At 39.4% G+C, this 17044-nt stretch overlaps 2 protein-coding genes across 2 annotated transcripts in view; one reads left to right on the top strand and one right to left on the bottom strand.

Moving 5' to 3' along the window:
• Positions 1–521: 521 nt before the first annotated feature.
• LOC143900284 (uncharacterized protein CG5902-like) lies at positions 522–5953 on the bottom strand. Its single transcript, XM_077411452.1, has 4 exons — positions 4906–5953; positions 3873–3983; positions 3384–3589; positions 522–3282 (listed from the first exon to the last, which is right to left on the bottom strand). Exons 1-4 carry the CDS (start codon positions 5337–5339, stop codon positions 3116–3118), a joined length of 918 nt encoding a protein of 305 aa, XP_077267578.1. The 5' UTR covers positions 5340–5953; the 3' UTR covers positions 522–3115.
• A 6864-nt stretch (positions 5954–12817) lies between these two features.
• Rhogef3 (Rho guanine nucleotide exchange factor 3) overlaps positions 12818–17044 on the top strand; it is a 144141-nt gene continuing 139914 nt past the window's right edge. The window contains exon 1 of the mRNA XM_077411433.1: positions 12818–13346. The gene's annotated coding sequence lies outside the window, so the exon portion shown is untranslated. The remainder of the gene's footprint in view (positions 13347–17044) is intronic.

Here is a 17044-nt window from a genome sequence, read left to right as displayed (position 1 = left end):
TAAATTTAGTTTTTCGTGACTGTTTTATAGCTTTCTTGTTATAATATTTTGATTTGCGAATTTCGGGGACACTCGGTGTATACATATACATATACGTGTACAGTACAATCTCGCTAATCTGGCACTATTAAAAACCAGGTTGTACCGGATTAATAGATAGTAAATTCAGAAGTTTCAAAATACCCAAATATTTTATTTATCTCTTATATTCCTTATATACATTTTTTTTTTTCAATAGTCCGGCAAATCCATTAATCCAGCACAACCTGGTTTTTAATAGTGCCTGATTAGCGAGATTGTACGTATATGTATATGAAACGAATGTAAGATATTTTACGCATATATATGCATACATGTCTACATTTTTTTAACTACGCGTTTTTACATCTTTTGCATTTGCGTTGCTTTGTTTTTAATATATAGCTATTTTATATCACACGTGTAATAGTTATATATTAAAGAAAAAAATTTCGCACAGAAAAGAGTAAGGAACAATGCGGAAAGAATTGATTACTATATGATCCTTATGACAATATAAAAATTTATTTTATTTTATTCTATCTTTTCATTGCAAAATAAAAATTGTTTGTAGTACCTTGATGTAATTTTTGTATGAATTCTACTGGTTTTTTAATCTGAGAAAAAGATGAGAGAGAGGAGAGAGGAGAGTTATGTTCGCTGTGTTCAACTTGTGAATAAATAAAGAATAACCCGTAGGTCTCGCTGCATTATTAATTTACAAATGCAATCAAAGTGAGCACACATTCGCTCGATATCGTATATTAATATTACACTGGTATGAGATACGATAAAAAGTACGATAATAAATATTAATCTGACAAGTATGCTTTGCTTTAAAAATTATTAATACTTTTCGTCGTGCAATCTCACGTTACATCGTATTGCGTATCGAGAGAAAGATTAAAACTACGGTAATAAACTCTACGTGTATGAAGTGCTTACTCCGACACAATTACAAAATGCGTATATCAAGTAGATTTTTGTGGCAGTTTCACAAAATAGAGAATGATTTCATTCAACAGATTCGTACGACAATTAATGATTATCCATCTGAAATATGTTCAATACGGCTATATTATATTTAATTGCATTGCGATCTGCAATGACTTACTTTTAAGTAAGTGCGTTTTTATTATATTTTCGTAAACTCTTCGGTAAATTCACGAATATACGATGTACTTTGTATATCGCAAAATATAATTACACAACGCTAGATAGAATTATTTTCGTTCTCACCGGTGAAAATGCATCGTTCACACGTGTAAACCGTAATAATGTCCATTATGCAAACGGAGTTCCATAGACCGAACGAGTGCATATGTGAATCGACAAGTATGTGGCAGTTCGTTGGACGTTTGTTATGCCGAGATTCACAAAAAGCAAGATTTTAGGAACTCGCTAATTATTATCGATGCGCAAAACGTTTTACGTAAATAACGCGTACCAATACGAATAACACGGAGAATAACACATATGCTACAACAAATATGTGAGATACAATAATAATTTTCATTTATTTCAAACGAGTACTCCTATCGGTATATAAAAAAGATATAACAGGGCGAATAAATTGGCAGTGTTTAAAGCCAGCTACTAATACTATAAAGTAATAGCTGGCAATTCAAGAGAAGTAAGAATTAACGCTGAAAAATATACCATTAATTTAATTTATGTCGTAATATTGCAAGATGCGATTAAAATTTGTGAAATATGTATCAATAGATGCACGGCGTAAGATATCGCAAATGGTGCAACTATCACGAAATTATGAAATATCTTATCGATCGAATAACACAAACTCACAATGAGATCATTGGTATACTTTTTCACTTTTACGTCTAGCTTACGTAACTAATATTTATATTTCTACTGTGTTTTATGATTCTTTTTTATACTTTAATAACTAAATCACAATTAACCACAGAAAATTTATGTTTCTTTGTCAAACTTGCTGTCTTTTTGATGCGATTAAATGCATAACTGATGTATTATATTTTAACGAGGCAAACATCCTTTTTTGTAATACAAACTGATGCTCTATCTCTATAATATGTAGCTAAAACATATTCTATAACCAATAAAAAACGTTAATAAAAAGAAATTTATCAAAAACATCAAATTTTCCCAATTTTCACTTAAATGTATAAGAATGTTATAGATATATCGTATACATTATACAAAAAATGGAATGATTCCGACATCGTTTTGTACATTATATCGTGTGAAAGTAGGCAGTGAATTTTATATGTAATCACTGTCTTATAAAAGTATTCGTTTTCATTCTTATATTATAGATGCAAATACAAACAGATTCTTCACAATATAATGGCAGAGCAAATGGTTATAACGAAAAGAGATTTGAATGCATTTATGAAAAAAGTAGAATTAATGAATAACATAGCTATTGAATAATTGAGTAATAAATAATATTATTTATCAATCTGAAATCAAATTCAAATCGGGGAAATTGTTTTAATGCAATATTAAAGTATTTGAAAAATATATATCAATGCACAAATATATCTTTTTATTATCTAAGTTTAAAAACTTTTTAAAGTAATTACTTGTGATTTTTAATACAATACGCAACAATTAGGCGATGCCATCATACACGAAAGATCTATTGTTATTCTCAAGACGGAGCACGCGGTACCATAAACGGGAGGCCGTGCACGCTAAGACACAGAAACACGCACCACTTTAAACAGTGGAAAATTGCGAGAAATAACCGCCTCCAACGTCATTTTCGCTTACTTACCTCGCGCTCCGCGGTATCCTGCGTTAAGAAGCGATGCGGTGGTCGAGGATAAACCGGTGCAGGCGGATAGGACGGACCTGCGTCATTCCACCAAAGGGGTGGATTGTTACGTATCGGTATCACAACTGGGGTAATTGGAGGTAAGGGTAATGGATGAATGAACGTCGAACGATTCGGTTGCGTGACAATCTGCAAGCACCGTTGTCCAGACACGAAAGAATTGTATCGCGTACAATCGTTTGGCAAATGAGACGAATTGACCGTGCGCGCATAACGAGCCTCAGCGGAACGTTGGGGCAGGGCCAGGGGTCCCTGGCTGGGACCCCAGGCGCGCTGCTAGCATCTTCGATTGTGACAATGCGTCATGTAATCCTGATAGCTCACGGTGACCTCCTCGCTTTGATAGCGAGTCAGTTTCAGGCTACGACGGATATCGGGTGTGACTAAGCCTTTGAAGCCACCCTTATGTAGCAGAGAATCTATCGTTTGTATCTGGTCCCATCCTGAACATCAGATTACAGATTATTTCTCATAAAGGCGCCCCGGGAAGGGGGGGAGGAGGGAGGTTTTATTGCTTGTCCTATTCTACACCACGGATACGCACCTTGCTCCATAGCTACGCTGGGCAAGTAAGTAGCCGTCCGTTTGTTACCCTTCTCATTGTGGAATTCTATGCGAATTCCGTGCACACCCACTTCCCAATCTAAATAGTCAACTCCGTCTTCAAAATGCCGCAAAATCGACACGCTTACACGCAAGCGCGGCAGCTCGTCTCGGGTTATAGGATTAAACCGAGAGTCTTTGAACGCGCTTTAGAAAAACATATAGAAACGTGTATCAAAAACGCATACGAGACCATTATGCTAAATATCACAATTACGTAAGTAATGTAATGTAAATATGACATACTTTATGGCATTTATATGTATATATACGTGTAAAATTTATAAATATATATTATAAATATACATTTATATAATTTTATACATATAATATATATATACATCTATATATAAACATCTATCTTATATATTTATGATTTATATGTACATATTATTCTATCTTCTAATGTGAGAAACCTGCATGGTCTCACCTAGTTGTAGCGTACTCGCGTAGCCCAGCATGTAAGTGCATCGCATTAAAAGTACCAATACAACCTCGTAATCTCATATCTTTTCCTATTGTCCACGTCACAAATAAAGGGCTGAAAAGACGTATCTATATATTAAAAAATCTCATGTTCGGACACATTTGTTCTTATTTTTATCAGGCAACGAACTATCGGGGATGGAAAAAAAAAGCAAAATAAACCGGGATGTTTAACTTCTTTTGTATTTAGCAAGACTTCAGATTTACGGCGGTATAATCAATGTACAAAATAAATAAATATTTTTTTATAAAATATAATAAAAATAAATATAACATAAAAATATATAATGACAAAAAATAATTTTTGGATTTATTATCTCGCAATAAATTTTCCCGAGGCTAAAATAACGGCACGATGCGAGGGTATTTGTGAGAAAGGCATCGCGATTCCCATTAACAATGTTTCTGCAGATATGCATCGTAGCAACAAACGTAGCGTCCTCGGTGGCCTATACATAGTTGGCATAGCGCTACACAATGAGAGAAATCGAAGCACGCCGTAATAATGCGTGCACCGCGCGCCGACAGATAATCCACACACGCGAGGACCAAACAATGCACCAATAATGCATCCTGAACCGATTTCGCAGCTGGACTTCTGGATCGGTCAAATCGAGATCAGAGATGATCGGCTCAGCAGAATTCAAAATTCATAACGCGCGAACTAAATATAAAAATAAGAATCGAATAATACATAATAATATAATTGGTAAAACATCATATTTTTTTCCGTATATCTCTGCAATGTCGAAATTCGATCTCCGTAATAATCGTCACGGTCTTTAAGACATGACGTGACGATGACACGGACGACCTGTCATCGGAGACGATCGGAGCGAAGAGGCGAAGAGACAACAGCTGACGCGACGCGCGAGCGCGAGCGAGACGGACAGATGGACGGACGGACGCAAATAAGGAAAGAGACAGAAAGAGGCAAACACAGAGAAAAGTAGAGGAACACCGCGAGGATTACTCACAACGCTTCGTTGCTGAAGTTGGGCGCTTTCGGCGGGTCCAGCTGGTGCAGCTGGCAGTAGAGGACGTCGAAGCAGTAGAAGCCCATCTCCGGTTGGGCGATCGTCACGGGCTTCCTCGATTGAGGAGCGCCGTGCCGTATGGCGATGCCGTCACACGGCGACAGGCTCGGCGGCGCCGCCGCTGCGCCGCCGCCGCCACCGCCGCCGCCCAGCCTCTGCTTCTTCGCGCCGCAGCAGCCAGCAGCCATGTTCCTCTTGGACAGGTCACCAGCGGACACCGCCGTTCTAGCCCTCCTTCTGGCACCTCGTCTACGTGCTTCCTCGCCGCGGCGTATCCAACGTCGACGTCGTCGCCGACGCGTGCCCGATCGCGCCCGCGCTCCGCTAGATGTCGAGCCGACGGTGGTGTGAACAGCTGTTTCATTACCCGCCATTTGTAGTAAGGCGTCCGCGTCATCGCGCCATTGATAATTATTAGCAGTTATCCCCGCCCCCGCCGCGCCGCCGTCGGCCGTCGCCGCTGCCGCTGTTGCCGCGCGCCGCGTGAAGTTGCCCGCGGGTCATGCGCGAGCGAGATCAGTGAACGGTGGCGTCCTCTGCGCCATTTCAAATATCTTATCGGACTTATCGGAGATGTTCTATGATTTTTTTTTAAACTTGTGGACTAGATATCACAAATGCGCGCTATTCAGCTTTAATATTATACAGTTATTATATTACACTATTAGGGCCAGTTTTATCAACGTCGATTAACTGTGCCTTCGATTAAACTCGCTCTTTCTAATTGTCCCCCTTATGTCCATTTCTATACCAAATACCAATACGGATTAACTTTAATCTCCAGTTTAACTTACTTTTTATCTTTTTATAATACTTTAAACTAGAAGAGGATAAAAAGTAAATTAAATCGAGATTAAAGCTATTTTGTATATGCCATGGTAGAAATAGACATTAGACGTCGATTAACTGTATAATCTTCTATTAAACTCACTCTTCATCTCTTTTCTCTCCAACTGTCTCCCTTATTCGTGAGTTTAATCGAAGGTTACAGTTAATCGACGTTGGGGTGCATTAGTTCGACAGTGCAGCAATAGAAAAAAGACCTATACATATAAATTAAAATTAAAAATCTTTAAATATCCTTTGACATATATGTGACCTGTTTTTATCTGATTACATCCGATAGAAACAGATCAACCTATAGAGGCCCACCACCACCCCCGCCGATTCCGATCGGCGGTCCTCTTTTATTTACAAAACATTTTTTTACATTTTTTTATCATTTATTTTATTTCTCTTACAATTTACTTTACAATATACATATACAACATTATAAAATTGAAAATATAATAGATATAGATATACATTGCAATAATTTTATATACAATAACACGAAATTCTCACAATGTAATATAATGTCTGTAAAAGTTGTTATTATTAATAATTTTATGATTAATTTATATAATTATATTTATTATTATTATATTTTATTATTATATTATATTATATTATTATATATTATTATTATGTTATTATTTTTATTTTGTCCCTGCCTACCCGAATCTCTACCTAAGTACCTACCTACCTACCCTAACAATTTTCCTACCCTACCCTACCTATAACAACCTGATACAACATATCTTTAATTATTTAAGATCGCGACACGACTTTTTTATAAGGAGCCTGATTTGCTGATTATTCCAGCAAATTGATACGGGATACTTCTCAAGTGACACGATCACTTGAGATGTGGAAAATGTGGGAATTGGGGGCTTTAACACGCGCGCGATTGAAATTTAATTTAGGGTCTTTCCGATCTCGCATATTCGCGAAAAATACAGAGAACTAGCCCTATTTTAGAGGCTAATAAACAGATAGATATATATCAAACCACTTTGCACGTTACCTCGTGTATTTTACCATTGTGGTCAATGTTGACCACTTACCTTATTGTATTCAGTCTTCTTTCTTCGGGCCAGATTGAACCTTTTGTCATTTCTGGCCATCTGATTGTATTTCCACCAGATGCCAATAGAAAGAAGAAAAACTCTTTCCCATTGTCGGATTATTATCATTGCCGACAAATAGCATTACGTTAATTCGAATTATATGTAAACATCGGTCGTATCAAAAAAAATACACGAGAAGTTAATTAATTTAAAATAAAATATTGATCTATGAAAATTGACTACACAACAATGGTCAAAAAGAATTTCACTAATTCCGTTACTTGCTTGAGAATATTAATTGACCGTCTTTGTGACTCGTTCATTTAATTTGGAATTGCAATCAAGTAAGTATAGACAAAATTTTACTTCGCGCGTTATATGAATATTGACATTGACATCATTTATATTCCACAAAAAATTGAATTCGTAATGTGGACAAAATAAAAAAAATTAATAATGGAAAATTTCTCGATACAAAACCCGACCGCGAAAACCGACCGCAAAAATACGAAGATGCGTGATTGTGCACGTTGGTCGTGCGATTCGCATCTTGAAAGCGTATCAAGTAAGATATACAGAATAAATAACGTGAGATCCGGAAAAAAACTTTCCACACACACGATTGGTATTATAATTATAATACCAATATAATTGGATATTGTAATATTCAATATAACCGCGTTGTTATATACATATAATTGAACAATATATGCAAATCTTTATAAACTTTATAAACTTACGTATCGATATCTCGTTATATTTTTCATTTTCCAACATTATTTTTAATATATTGGTTATATATGTATTATTGCAGAATTAAATATTTGGACTATAATTGTACTATCTACTCTAAAATAATTTAAAGAGCTTTAGCGTTTATCGACACAATATTTAGGATCTCACGTCATTACTCGACTTTATCTAGTATAAAGCCAATTTCTCAATCAAAAATAGATGGATAGGTTACAAAAAATTAGGGTAAAATTAATACTTTATTGTTAAAATAAATTTTTTAAATTAATAAACATTATCACGTATTTTACAAAATAAATTGTAATATTTGTATGAAACGCGACAGTTCGTCAACATAATTTGATTTAATGACGATGCGAAGTTGCGAAGTGCGTGCGAGTATTTCCTCAAGCACAATACATCGATAAACAACACGGCCGCAAGATTAAATATTTGCCCTATTCAGTTTTTAACCCATCCAGTTTAAGGCAACGGATCAACGAGATGCAATATTTTTTATACTATAATTTATTATCATAATTTGATATATGTACCGGAGAAATTTGCTCTATATTTGATTAAGCATAGATACGTTGCCTCGATAAAAAAAATTTCTGACTCACCAATCGATGCGCAACGAGCGGAGTTATACAGCCACGTAGCTACGATGATACTGCAACGTACAAACATAAGATTCAAATTAAAGAAGCGTTCAAAATAATCAACAATTTAAAAGATAATTCTTATTCGCCTCTAATTCGTCTTTCAATGAGATATTTAGTAATACAAATACAATTATCTATAATATTTTCCGAAAAAGATCTTTACAAAAATAAACTTTTATAAAAATTTGGATATATAATTTATCTTTCTTTAATTATTTTCTATCTTATCGAGAGACGAAATAATCTGAATAATTGGAAAGGGATTATTATGCAGATAAGAGACGATACTCACCCCAAGGTTGCTCCGCCGGGGCCCGACGTCTCTCACAGACCTCCTCCTCCTCTCGCCGCACAGGACAATCGCGAGAAACACTCGCGGATAATAAACTGCAATCCGCGCGCGGACTAATTTCGATAAAAGTCTTTCGCGCGATATACTGTACGGCACTCCCGTTTAAAAAAGTCCTTTAGTCCGCGTACTTGAACGGCACTCCCGAAACAAACGCGACGAACCGGCCGCGGTTCGTTTATTCAATTAAATCGGCGGACGGAGGGTACGTTATTAGCTTCCCCGTCTTTGGATTTTTATCCAAGCGAAACGAGAGTTTTGCTTATTGGGTAAAATCCTCGTACTGGGTACTGGGCCTTCCCACCTCGCCCAAGGAAGTGCTATGTGTAATATACATAGCACCGATTCATGGATAGATTTCATTCCGCGTTGATCACCGCGTTACATTTGGCAACGCGAAATGTTTCAAGGTGTCGGCGTCGGCAACTTAGCGGCGACACTACGCGAGTTTTAAGGGGACGCGAGTATATATAGTAACGCGAGACACTATACCGTGTCTCTTGAAAAGACACGCGGTTAATCAACGATACGCTGTTGAAATTAAATATCGCACGCGTAGTACGTATCCAACTCGAAAATCTCGCGGAAATAAAACTGGCGTTATTAATTTGCATGACGAATAATCGCGCCGGCCGCCAACTTACGCGACGCGAAATATATATACGGATATTACGAAGCACTCACGAACGATGTATCGCGACGTTCCGTTACTCGAATTACTCGATACGACATCTCAGCTCTCTTTTTCCCTACGGAGGGAATCGGAGGTAAATCACGCACGACAATTCGAAGCACGACACGAGATAAACGAGTGTGCTAACTTAATATTCGAGAGTCCAAACGCGGCGGGGCGGGACGGACGAGCGACACGATTGTCGCCCGCGCGCGACCCGCGAATGTCGCAACGAAACTGCAAATCACAATCGTCTATTATATGCGTATATACCTTCGCCTCGACGTCTCTCCGCCTCGAGCGAGCGATTCGCGCGACACATTCATTCCGGCAAACCACTTGAAACACTCGCGAATGTTTGACCGTTGAACACGTAGTACACGTACCGTATACGGCACGCACTTCCCGCGGCCCGCCGAACGAGGAGCAGGAGTGCCAATCGTAGAAATAAACGCGTTCCGAATGACACAGAGTACGGAGCCGGGAGCACGAACACTTCTCACCTGTGCAAAATCCATCGGGAGAATGATAACCGAGCGACTTCCGCAGGTAACGGTACTCCGAGCGTTGACGGAAACGAGTGGCAAGGCCGCTCACCGGCAAAATTAATCGGCCGCGCAGCTACGCTGTTTCCAAGTTCAACGGTCGCGCCTAGTACGCGGTCTATGGCCTCTGGTATGCCGCTGCCTGCGTCGCGCCGCCGGACGCCGTTCGGCGGCTCGGAGCGGCGGGACGTGATTGGCCGGCAGCGACGCGCGCGAGCGGCGCAAGCGTTGGCAAGCGTGACGACTGTGACGCGTGACGCGTTCAACGGTCGGTGCGAGGTGCGCGACGTCGTTGTCGCGCTCGCGCAATTCTTCTTTCTCGCGAACGAAAAGAAATCTGGTTACGGAGCGTCGCGAAGTGAACGTACGCCGAATGTTCCGTTGCTTCTTGCGCCGAGTGCAACGAGTGGGATGCCGTCGTTGGACGAAGCAAACGACGAACGCCGTGCCGGGCGCCGTAAACATCAACCTCTCCCGGCTGTGATTTGGCGATCAGTCTCCTGCTCCTGGCGGTGCTCCGTGATCGGTGAGCGAGTTTTACATGAGATATCAAATGTTTTCGAAGCGCGATACACGTGCGTGTGAATTTCGATAGAACCGTTGTCCCGCGTGTCGCAGTGAAACGATAACCTCGAAATTTGCGTCTTCCGCCTTCGTTTCGATTTCTACTCCGAATAAGTGAATCGCCGCGGAAAGACGCTTCAACGAACATAGCTTGAGTCGCTCGTTAAACGCGAGAATTGATAATTCTTTGAGCGATCGAAAAGAACGACCGCGCGCGTTTGGCATTCTCAATTTGTCGCGATCATCGCGAATGATCGCGAACGAGGATCGAGATCGAGAGGGATTGCTTCGAAATGCGTATGAACATCGAGAGTGCGAGCAAGCTCAAGCGTTGGCGAATTCAGTTTCATTTTTCGTTAAAGAACTTGGGTACGTAATTTGCTCGTTCACGTAATTTGTCACGTAAATGTGTCAAATTTATTTGACAAGCGTGTGCTTCTTATTTATTTCTCGTAACCTCTATACTTTTACGTTAAACTCTGTGTATCGGTTTTTTTTTTTTTTTTTTCTTCGAAAAAGGCACCTTAAAGACGTTGAACTGTCGCCGCCAAGATACTTAAAAATTATAAAACATTCTCTGTTGCTTGTTCCTCAAATATATTACTCGTTTTGCTTATTGCACGCTTCGTATTTCGTGCTTCTAATCTTGCAGATTTATTAGCAAGAAAAAGAAAAACGTTGTTAATTTGATCGCGGCGCTTTAAAATGGAATTATCGCTAAGAAATTTTTTTTTGATAGCTAATAATATACTCTACACTCTATAGTATGTTAGCTGATAGAATTTAACATTAACTATAGATACTACAAAGCGCGTGCTATTTATTTTCAACTATTATATGTATATTTTTAATAATTTAACATATATCAAATTTAATCTTTACATTTTTTTAATATCACGCATCAAGATAACTTGAATAAAATCAATCATAATAATTTATGAGTTGTCGAAACATGATTCTCGCGCTGACAGTTATTCTCGCGGTATACGAATTGAGCCAAGTGAGATAACCCAAGCAGCATCGCGATAAAGCGGCAGCACGTCAATCTTCCACGTGCCTTCTTTAAGAGAGTGAATAAAAAATATTATATTTATATTACACTAACTTTCGCTCCGCTGCATCATTATACACGCGATTTTTTATACGGCGAGAATGGCGAGAATTCGAATTTAATCGTCAAAGTCGCACGATATTGGTAAAGTATTTAAAGATAAAAGTTCAAAACACTGATCGTAGTGTGCTCATTTGAAAGAGAAGAATAATAAATATATCAATATCCGATGAGACAAATTATATTTTAATGATTGACAGTTGTTGATTGATAGTATCACCTGTTTAACTTCCTTATATTTTTAATTAAAATATGTGTGTGTGAGATAATATATTTTTATTATATATAAAACACACTGTAGAGAACTCACTTTAGCTTCAGATGATCTATAATCGGTCGTGTTAGAATTCAGAATAAAATTCTACTTTTAATTTTATTGCGTCGTGAAAAATTACATTTGAAGAATCACAATGTGTATGGGCAAAATTTATAGAATATATATTAAATGCACACGCACACGGCGTATAAAGTTAGAAATGGAATTCTATCTTGAAATGTAACACGATTTATAGATTGTCCAAAGTGGGCATAAAAGAACACCTATACGACTCGATCTACGAGTATATCATTATCCAGTTTTAATTCATCTCGCATCCACTACACAAAAGTGTTACACGCGATGTCGAGTTATCTCTGTTTTGCTTCTGACAAGAGCTTCGCAAATTCATTTTATTTGAACACATAAACGTATTCCGTATGAATTAATTTATACAATATAATAATAATAATAATATTGTTATTAATCATAATAATGATATTATTAGATACTATTAACTGGTATTTTAATAGATATTCCGGAACAAAATCTTTTCAAGCGCAGTCTGTTGTGTGTTGCAAATATACATATAAATGGAAAATAGCGTACAAAAACAGCAATAACACGACATGTTTGGAGCAAGAAATCTAATCACTTATATTTATCAACGTTTACAAATTGCGCTGAAGCATGTACCGTGTCTGTTTAAAGTATACGAACAGAGATATAGAGAAGATAAATAAACACGCTAACATTAATCAGATATTGCCAGTTAATTTTCAGATGGAGTAGTCGCAATATACGAGTCCATCTCTTTTCCCCGTTTGTTTATTTTTCTATTTCTCTAATATATAGAGCGTAAACACTGATTAACTACATTTAATCGCTTGAGATTTGATCTCTCGCTTACCTTCGTTACAGATACGTGATACCAAATCTCAGGCCGCTGTTTGCCCGACACCCTGTAGAACGGCGCGCGCGGCTGCGCAGACCGCGGCGCCGGGGCCGCGCCGCGAAAATTGCGAAAGCGAGTCGCAGCTCTCGCGGCCGCGTAATGACGTCGCCGGCAGCAAGGGCACCTGGATTCCTAGTTCCTTACCTGGCACCTGCTGCCTACGATGCACCGCCGATGGAGGCCCGCAGGCGTGACAGCGACATATCAACCTGGCAACGTGCGTGCGCTCGCGGCCGCTGCGCGCTAACCTGTCACGCGTACGAGTATTTTGACGCGGTACCTCGGCGTGCATGCGTGTACTCGTTGCCGCGGGACGAGCGGTACGGAAGCGAACGGCCGCGCGTGAATTCGGAAGCGCGACCGCGAGTGGAGAAGCGACGGTACGCGCGGCATCGGGACGATTCACCGGCGCGAATTCGAACGATCGGCCGTGCCCGATCCGATCCGCGAGTGCAATGAGTCCGGTCGTAGGACGGCTCGCGTCCCGCTCCTGCAACGTGCCGGCCAGGAGTTTCAATTAAGCGTAACGCGCCAAGGAGAGTCCCCGGAGTACAGTGTTGGCGGACGTGGCGAGGGTGATTTTCGCACGAGAGACGACAGACGAGGGACGGCAAAAAGCAGCTCCATCGGGATTCATCGCGGGTAAGTCCATCCACCATTCACGTACCAGTGTATTTCTTAACGTTTATTTTTATAACGCGTTTGCGGTTGATGCGTCCGCGTGTATCTCGTGCGAGGGCACGTTACATAAAGCGCGGTGGCGCGCGATTAAATGTGAGTCACGTTTGCGCAACCTGACGCTGCATCGGCTGCATCGCCGCGCCGGCGTGAAGTCACGTCCCTCGATTCTCCAATCTGGCCGAAATTTCGATGAACGCGGGCGCGTGTGGCTCTCGCCCGACGATTCCGTAAACAGGAATCGCATATATCTCATACTTTCCAATATGCAATGCAAACACGAAACTGATCGAACCGTTCCTGCTCTTTTTCCCTTCGAGAAAATGTGTGCGCTTCCGCCGCGACACGGCGGGAGACAATGGCTGTACGGTAGAAAATGGTACAGTAGAAAAAGCTGCTTTACAACTGTTGTAAAATTCGTGAATTTGATTGGCGTATACTTTTAGCTTCGGCCAAAATTAAAAGCATGTACCAAGCAGATTTATAAATTTTACAACAGTTGCAAAGCATTTTTTTTTCTGCTGAGTGCAGCCATAGGTAATGGCTCAAAAATGATATTTTCTTATAATAAATAATAAAGAAGCAGGAATTCTAAAAAAGCAGCTTTGCCTATGTGTTTACTGGCATATCATTTTTTCTTTAAGCAAAAATCAATGTGTGTGTGATGGACATTTCATTTTCTCTTTGAAAAATTGAACGTTTGACAAACGTGACAGATAATAGTAAATTTGCTATTATTTAATAAAATAACGTTTTGTTACTAAAATAACTCGAAAGTAAAAATTGTAGAAATGCAATTTTCCACTGGTTTGTGCCAGAATACCACTTTTTCTCTAATTGTAAGCAAAGGTCAGTGACGGACACTCTATATTCGTTTTGAAAAAATAAACGTTTTTGATGGACGCGGAAAATACCCAGTAGAACAGGAATTCACAATGAAATGAAAATGACGTAAAAATGATGGCATGATAACCTAAAAATCGTCATTTTGCTGTCATTTTGACATCATTGTGACTTGTTTTACCTGGGAATGACAACAATTTGCCATTATTACAAAAAATGACACTTTCTTGTTCAAATGACAATCGGAAGCAAGGATCATTAAAAAATCAGCTTTCCATTCGTTGGCCGTAGTAGCTTTCTCTCTAGCGAATATCGGTGATTGACAAGCTGCGCACACATAGACAAATGCTCGGTCTTATCCCCGTTTACGAGCTGGTCTTTAGGTAAGAGTAATTAGTTTCGCAACTTCGAAAACTGTTCGACCGCTTGCGCTGCTCTTCCATCGGTTCCCATCAGGAATTAATTAAGGTACATCTCGTATTTGATCGCGATAACGGATATCATTGGCTGCGCCTCGTCACACGTTCCGATTCGCGTGCTGCAATTATCGTGATGTTCGCGAGTACAATCACATCGTTTACGATTCAGTAAGACACTTTACGAAAAGTATACGGTTTATAATAAATATTAGTAGATCGCAATTATTTGCACGGAAACGAATTCGCGAGTTCGACGTGATTGAAATTTTTCTATTTTTTTTTTAACACAGCGCCAGCGCGTCGTTTACCTATATAGATTCATCACGCATTAATTGCTTTTAGAAATTCCGCTGTCATTACGCTGAGATTACGGTTTCGTCGCGTTGGACTCGTGGATCAAGTGATTTCACTTCGACGGTCGCGCTTTTCGGACTTTATCGCGGAAAATATCGCAGCGATTCAATAAGATCGCGACTCTCCCCCTTCCCTCTTTCACCTGACATAGAATACAATCCTGCCGAAACACACAAAATGCATTTGCTGGTTTTAACGCAGTTACTGTTGATAATGCACTCGCTCGCGTACCACAGACTCGATTTCGCCATTAGTATATATTTCGCGAAGCGAGTAAAAGGTGTTCCATGCTATAGGATTTCGGTATGCGATCGTTGCAAACGAGACGACAAACGTATACAGATATATAGAACGAGCCGTTAATTGCAAGACGCTGAAGAACGTGAAATAAGAATTGCACCACAAAATCCCTAACCGATCGCGTTTGTTGCACCCAAACGCGAGCCGAAGGATAGTTTATTGGGTCGGGGAACCGCGGAGCTTCGAGGCGCAGGTGATGTAATCGTCACGCAGGTGGATCTCGGCGCGTAAGAAAACGTATACGCGTACTTACGCACCGCTTAAATTACACAGCCGGAGGGAAGCTGGGATGGCTTGATTGCTCGCGGTCATGCGCGCACGCCACGTCGTAAAATGCAAACAATGCTCCTCCTTCGTCATTCCTCGTAACAATCGCGTCTGTTATCGCCTTTCTTCTCCCACTTTGTCCGATTCCTTTGATTTCCGGTCTTCACTGGGAACATGCACATTCTTGTATTTGCGCGTTTTTACTGAGAATCCACCATGTTACTTTCGATTTCGTTTATTGTGTCGTCCTATATGCAAATCGCGATGTCTTTGTACAACTTGAAATATTGTATTTTACGCGCAAATCTCAAAACTTCGTCCTTGATCTTCGATAAAACAACGAAGGATAATGGTAGCCATTGGAATGCTTGTAGTAGGAATGGATTGAATGTTTTATTTGCAAAATGTAGCCAAGGGAGGTTTATAAGGAATGTATGGTGGATTGCTGATTCACGGCAAGTTTTTTCTCAAAATGTATTTTACATAAAAGTATTGTATGAAAAATTCATTATATATTATATTTTTTTATTATATATATAGAAAAAAAATACGAAAACGAAGAGGTAAGAAATTATTCGATTTAACCGTGTTAATTAGGAAGATTCGTATTAATAGCAATTGCTGGTAGTATTTACAGTCGAGAATAAACTAAAATAATTAGAAAAAAATACAAAATAAAAATTGGTTTGTTTTAATTAGAGCTCGTTGATTAACATTCATATTCGTCTATTTGCCGCGGTAACCGGTAATTGATCAAATTATTGAAGTTATTTAAAGAATAAATATGCTGCGGTGAAATTCGTTTAATGTAAACGGGAAATTCTTCGCGATGCTTCTTCGCCGTTGCCATATCTGTCTCTGCCACTTAACAATCGCGTGCCTATTGAGAAACTCTTACCTTGAGAGGACATTACTCGCCGTTCATCGGTGGTATGCATTCCCACACCTTCACCTTTATACTCTTATGATTTACCGTCTTTCTCAATGAGGTACGCATACTCCTGAACGTCGCGCGTTCACCATTTGTGTCATTCACGAACGACTCGAGAAGGAAGACTAACACACATCACGAAATTTCTCTTATTAACATATGATTAACTTATCTAGTGTCGCGAAAAATTTTTAATGCTAACACATACGTAAAAAAAATAATTTAATTATGGGCTATTTTTAACGCACAGGATGTGCGTGCATGATATCCTGCGACCGGACATATACTTTAATAGCATATTCATATCATCAATTAGAATTGAAAATTCTAATATAAGACAATCTTGAGGCCACAATAATTTTTTAATTACAACCAAAGCACAAAGTTGACCAACAATATTGCGTAGAATTTACGTGCTCAGCCTCGTAACTACACGCTTACACGCGTATCTATCTGTCAACGTAATCTAGAATGATGTAATCATCAACCGCGTACTACGCTGAACGTGTTGGATCTTTACCACAATCTCGAGATGGCAATACAAGGTC

Source organism: Temnothorax americanus, unplaced genomic scaffold (assembly GCF_048541705.1).
Source record: "Temnothorax americanus isolate GAGA-0224 unplaced genomic scaffold, ASM4854170v1 Scaffold3, whole genome shotgun sequence".
In the NCBI taxonomy this organism is placed as follows: domain Eukaryota; kingdom Metazoa; phylum Arthropoda; class Insecta; order Hymenoptera; family Formicidae; genus Temnothorax; species Temnothorax americanus.
This window is presented reverse-complemented; position numbering and strand designations above follow the sequence as displayed.

Coding starts and splice junctions, on each gene's coding strand:
- LOC143900284 (XM_077411452.1), bottom strand. CDS start 5,339: ATGGCGGGTAATGAAACAGCTGTTCACACCACCGTCGGCTCGACATCT. Junction 3,590..3,872: donor CGCGAGTACGCTACAACTAG/GTGAGACCATGC, acceptor GTTTTTCTAAAG/CGCGTTCAAAGACTCTCGGT. Junction 3,283..3,383: donor CAGCGTAGCTATGGAGCAAG/GTGCGTATCCGT, acceptor TCTGATGTTCAG/GATGGGACCAGATACAAACG.